This window comes from Triticum urartu, chromosome 6A (genome assembly GCF_056163025.1).
Source record: "Triticum urartu cultivar PI428250 chromosome 6A, HENAU_Tu73, whole genome shotgun sequence".
NCBI lineage: Eukaryota > Viridiplantae > Streptophyta > Magnoliopsida > Poales > Poaceae > Triticum > Triticum urartu.
Window position 1 is genome coordinate 178,595,414 of NC_141878.1, and position 6,119 is coordinate 178,601,532.

At 52.9% G+C, this 6,119-nt stretch overlaps 1 protein-coding gene across 1 annotated transcript; it reads left to right on the forward strand.

Moving 5' to 3' along the window:
• Positions 1–4,496: 4,496 nt before the first annotated feature.
• Positions 4,497–5,372, forward strand: LOC125515078 (uncharacterized). The gene has a single exon (XM_048680498.2). It carries the CDS (start codon positions 4,591–4,593, stop codon positions 5,164–5,166), a length of 576 nt encoding a protein of 191 aa, XP_048536455.1. The 5' UTR covers positions 4,497–4,590; the 3' UTR covers positions 5,167–5,372.
• Positions 5,373–6,119: the final 747 nt, after the last annotated feature.

A 6,119-nucleotide genomic window follows, 5' to 3' on the forward strand; every position in this document is an offset into this window, starting at 1 on the left:
CCTGCCCTTGGTAAGGGGCGGGGAGTGGGCTTTATTGTAGCCACGCCCCTGCCCCGTCCCTCTCGATGAGGTCACGGCTTGTTGCAGTCGCCGGCCAACTCCCCAAAGCCGGCTTCTCTAGAAGTCGTCCCTGGGACTCGGCCGTGAGCGGGCAGTCGGCCGCCTTGCCGTAGACTCCCCAGGAGGCGGCTCTTCGCCCTGTGGTCTTGAGGGGCGTAGCCTGCCCCGATGTCTTGAAAGGTCATGGGGCTCGGGTTGGCCTACCCATGGCCCATTACTCCGACATCCGTCGACTGAGGAACACCTCTAACATATCAAAACCCGTCACTCCGCCTCGGATCAGCTCGACTACATCTTCTACCAAGACTCCCACTTCAGCATTCTCCTCCTTAGCCACAGTTAGCGAGCGGTTAGCGTTGATCCTTGCAGACGTGAAAGGGGGAAGGCCAGTCGACGAACCATAAGATGGAACGTCATTGAAGTAAAACCAGGTTGACTGCCAACCTCTAGCAGACTCGGGAAAGGTCATTGAGGGGAACGCACTCATGCCTCTCATCTGGATACCTAGACCACCACACAACTGGGTCACATGGGTCCTCTCATCACTCGGATCTGCTTTCTTGGCCGACTGAGAACGACACGTGAAGATATGCTTGAACAATCCCTAGTGGGGATGACAACCCAAGAAATTTTCGCACATGGAAATGAAGGCAGCAAGATATGATATGGCATTTGGGGGAAGCTGATGAAGTTGAGCGCCGAAGAAATTTAGAAACCCTCAAAAAATGGATGGGGGCAGGGAGAAACCTCTCTCCACGTGGGTGAGGAGGAGGACCTGCTATCCGGGGCGCGGCGCAGGCTCGACCTCCCCTTCCTCCAGCAATCTCCAAGACCCTGGGACCAGCAAGCTGTCGGCGGCGAGCCTGTCAAGGTCCTCTGTCGTGGCCGTCGACGGCAGCCAGTTGCCCTGGATCCAACCCGGCGGCGGCGCGGCCCGAGAGCTAGACACCTTCTTTCCCTTGGCCGCCTTCTTGGCGCGCTCCAGCTTCGCCGTCTTGTCCTTCACCATCTCCGCAGTGGTCATCAGCGTCGACTGGAGCCGCATGGGGCGGAGGCAGAAGAGGTGGAGAGACGAGCGGAAGGGGGGATGGAGGAGAAGCACTGTTACGCCCCTCGGCCTCATTGCCTCTTATAATAACATGCCTGAGTCACTGACCCCTGGGCCCGCGAGATCCCAGCGCATCCCACGAACGGAGACCGCGCGATACATGGCGATAAAGTAGGAGCGAAAATCGAGGAGTCTCGCCCCACTTACCGCGTTGTTGCCGATTCGCGCGCTTCTCCAAAATTTCGAATCCCGCGAAATCCGGGACAAGGCAGAACAATTGATTGCGTCGAAGATTTCCTTGTTCATTCGGGTCCGACCCGATGCTCGATGACCCGTCATTCGTTTCACTCAGTCGCACAATGAGCCTGAATCGATCGAGGCGATTGGCAAGGAATTGAAGTAGCGCGGGTATCTGCAGAGCTCTAAAGTACCTCCGAGGCATTGAGTCTAGTCAGGTTCCGCTCCAATCTTTTTTCACTCGAACCCCGATCCATTCGGGGGCTAATGACGAGGACATGTATCTGGGGTAGGGTCCTAGGCCTGACCTACATACCCTACCCAAAGACACCACATATAAGAATCCAATGCCCACAAAGCTAGGAAGGGGTCACCGATTGGAATACCTGCAACTTACAAGTCACTCGGACGCAGGATTCACTCGGAGGCCTCACCATCACTCGACCATCTCTACCCACTCGGAGTACCAAGCGTCACTCGACCACAGAAGACCTAGGGTCACCCTGAGACCGCAACGGTCAGACGATCAGTTCATCGCCTTAAAGAACATATAATGCTAACGTTACATGTAACGCCCACAACCTTTAACCTCGCCATTGAACCCTTGAGTAACGGGGCATTCATGAGGGGCCAGTGAACTCTATATAAGTCGCCCCTCCGCCCCTGCACAAGGGTTCGCACCTCTTGTAACACAACACTCTAGATAAACAAGCTCCCGCAACACCGAGACATAGGGTTTTTACCTCTTCCGAGAGGGGCCTGAACTCGTAAATCCGAGTGTACCAACAAGCCGTAGCTAGACTCTGCCCTCCTATACGTACCCCTATACTCTACTGTCAAATATGTTCCCACGACACTCGGCGACCCAAACGGACAAAATAAGGACAAAATCAGCGTTAGTTTGAGTTACCGCGTTGGCATTGCTCTTAGAGCATCTCCAATAGATGATGTAAATGCAAAAATAACTAATTTTTGCATATTCGAGGCCCAAAAATCCACCTCCAACAAATGATGTAGATGCAAAAAAAATTACATCACTTGGTCCAGGAGATGTAAAATACAACACCTGGAGATGCAAAGGCGGTCGCACGCCAACCGCAACCCGCCCTTCATTTCCTTTCCCTTCTTCCTCCCTCCGCCCGCCACACAGTCGCCGCCGCCCCGATTCGCTCACAGCACTTCTATTGCCGCCAGTCCGTACTAGATCTGGCCGTCAACCACCCCTCCACCGCTACTCCGCCGCTCATTTGCCATCGCTCCGCCTCGAATCGCTGCCCTGATTCGCGCCGCCGCCACCCTGATTCGCCACCCCCGCCGCCCCACCGCTCCTTGGTCGCTGCCCTCACGCACAGCCGCCACTGCCCCGACGCTCGACCACCACTGCTGCATCACGTCACATCGGTGTCATCCCGACGCCCCCCCCCCCCCCTTGATTTGCCCACCTCCACCACCTCGTCGTCGCCATCCGCCGAAGAAGCTCCTGAAGAGCAAGATGGGGTTCTTCGGCTTGCGAGTGAAGTCGTCCGGTAACTTTGGCGTCGAGTTCTCCGATGTCGGCCGGCGCTTCTAGCTCGGCACCTACACCATTGCCAACAAGGCCGCACGTGCGTACGAGTAGCAGTGTGGCGTGCCGGGAGGCCAAAGACAGACCTCAACTTCACGAAGATTGAGACCCGGGCGGATGCGGAGTTCCTCGTGCCAGAGGGTATACGGATGGAGTAGATAACGAAGAAGAAGACAAAGAAGAGGCCGGCCATTGTCGTTGCTTCCGGCGGTAGCGACGAGGCGGCGATGGCAAGGTTCACACGGGAGCATCCGGAGTATGTTCAAGCCGAGCAGGAGCACTTCTGGAAGCGCAAGGCGGCGATGGCAAGGTTCGCACGGGAGCATCCGGAGTATGTTCAAGCTGAGCAGGAGCATTTCTGGAAGCGCGAGGCCGAGCGGAAGAAGAAGAATGAGGTGAAGAAGGACGACGACACCATCCCTCGACGGTGATCCCTGTCGAGTCCTCGGAGGAGGAGGACAAGGAGTTCTAGGGGCCCTTAGGTGAGGACGACGAGGAGTGTTGCATGCTCTCGGAGGAGGACGACTAGTTTGATGGATGTAGTAGATTGAATTAGTTGTAGTAGTTGTTTAATTTATTTTAAAATTTAGAAATATGTTTGAATTATGTTTCAAATAAAGTAGTAGTGAAGTTTCTAATCTCTACATCTCCACTTTGCATCATCTATTGGAATTGAAGTATTAAATCATCAATATACATTATGTGTTGGAACTACCTCTTTGTTAGAGATGTAAATTACACTTTCTGATAATGTAAATTTTACATCTTCTAATTTTACATATTTAAATTTGCATCATATATTGAAGATGCTTGCGCGGGACCGCGGATTGAAGAGCAAGCGTCCGGCCACACTTCCGTCGTCTCGTCTCCGCCACTTTCATGCTGCGAACATTCTCTCCTCGCGTTGGAAGCACGGGCGAAGCCGCTCGCAGGAAGTCGATTGTTTGGGGCGCACGGCCGGCCTTCGATCGCCAGTTGCGCCTACGCACGCGCTGATGCGTTCACGCGACCGCGCGGTGCCTGACAGTGACAGGTGGGCCCCACGGGGAGCTCCGGAGGTGTTGACTGGGGGTCAGCGTCACTGGTCACGGAGGAAGGAATGAGTAGCTTTCGCGTGCGGAGGAATAGTCGTCGCTGTCGGGTTCCCATGCGCGCAATGCTGCCATGCCTTTGCTTGTCAGCGCACACGGCAGCTTTCCTCTTCTCGGCATCTCATTGCTTTTGTATGCCTGTCCCCATGAGAATCGTGTTTTGCAAATGGGTAGGAAATTGGAGCTTCACCAATGCAATGTGATGTGTGCATACTAGCGAGCACTAGCAAGTGTGGCAACAATATATCCAAGTCACTTCAGATTTTTCGTAGTACTCATTATTAACGGGACAACCAGTTCACTTTTTAGTATATTTATGTATGCAGTTCGACACTTACGACTTCTCCAGCATGTCCAAATAATATTGACAAATACTAGTAATTTTTAAGTAGCGCATGTGCATGTTCACAATTGGACAAGAAGCAAGGGACTAGAGTGACAAGTCCTGTCTCCTTTTCTTATCACTTCTCCTATGCTCACCACCCACTTCTATATATACGCCACCATCCTTTTTAATCTCGACATCCAAAGTTCTAACGAACTCGAAAGAAAAATCTCACTTTCTCACACTACACAACCGCAAAGAAACCATGGGCGCCAAGGTTTCCAGCAGTTCCAACCACCGAGGCAGCCTGTCGGAGCAGGCACACCAGCCGGCGTCCGTCAGGGTCATCGCCGCCGACGGCTCGCTGAAGGAGCTCCCTGCCACTCCCCGCGTCGCCGTCTCCGACGTTCTCGCTGGCGAGGCCGCCTCCTTCTTCGTGTGCAACTCCGACGCGCTCTACTTCAACGAGCCCCCACCGGCGCTGGCCTCCGACGAGCTGCTCCGGCCGGGACAAATATACTTCCTGCTCCCGGCGGCGGTTCTCAGACGGCCGCTCTCGAGCGCCGACATGGCCGCGCTGGCCGTGCGCGCGAGCGCCGCGATCGCGGGCGCCAAAAGGCCTGAGCGGCGCGGCGGCAAGAAGAACCTTCGCGTCGTGCCGGTGCGCGAGGAGGTGGAAGACTGCGAGGACGTCATGTTCAACGAGAAGCTTAACGAGCGGACCCTCGGGGAGTTCGCTGTGTCGGTGAGTCCGGCGAAGAAGAGCAACGGGAAGCTCGCCGCGCGGTCGCGGCTGAGGCTGAAGCGGGCTCTGAGCATCATACAGGAGGCTGCTGACTGACTCAAGCATTTCTCCAAGAGAAAAACAGTGCTTTTGATTTTTGTTCCTCCAATTTGGAACCATTCTTAATTCCTGAGGCCCAACGGCCTAAGCCTAAGTCAATAGTATTGAACTGATTTTTGTAGATTTAGGGGGGAAAGAGATTGTAAATATCTCCCGGTGGCAAAAGCTATCATGAATGCCAAAAACTGATTCTTGACTTGTTACCTACTAATCTGCATGGTATTTTGTTTATTTGCGCAAAATTTATATGGTATATTTTTTTTCTGCTTTACCTGCTACGATGCAAGTACTGTAAATGTCACTGTCTCTGCATATGCATTTTGACATGCGGAGGTACTCGTCTCACAAATTTACGGTTGTGATGTATGCAAGTATCCGCAATATAATGGTGCACTTCTTATAGCCAAAGAATCCAACCATTCTTACGGCATTCTTCTTTAAAATGAAATAGTCATCGTAGGACTGCACGTCATTGTAGAGGAGTGAAAAAGGAATCGATGACAACTAGTCATCCATAAGTGTCAAGTACACATGCGCCATGTTCCAATTCAGTGGATGGCCCTTGATCGAAACCCTTAAAATTGAGAACATGCTCTCCGCCCCACTCGGCGTTTGCAAGCACCGCCTGCATCATTGTTGTTGCATCCGCATAATCTTCCTCAATAGACGAGTCGTCGGATGATGCAACATAGTGCTTGTATATGTACTTCATGTCCGAAACCATTGCTTCAAAGAGGAGACAAAAAATTAGCATAGGCATTCCACCAAACACTTTTCAAAAGTGGTGGCCTACGTATGGGCTGATGATACCTGCGCGACGGACCTGTAGACGGGAAAGTTTGCAATACAATAAAAATTGTATTGATGGGGTGCTGGTGCATGTATATATAATACAAGGGGAGGCCTCTATCTCAACTATACAAGACTAGGAGGTGGGGCACAACTCCAAT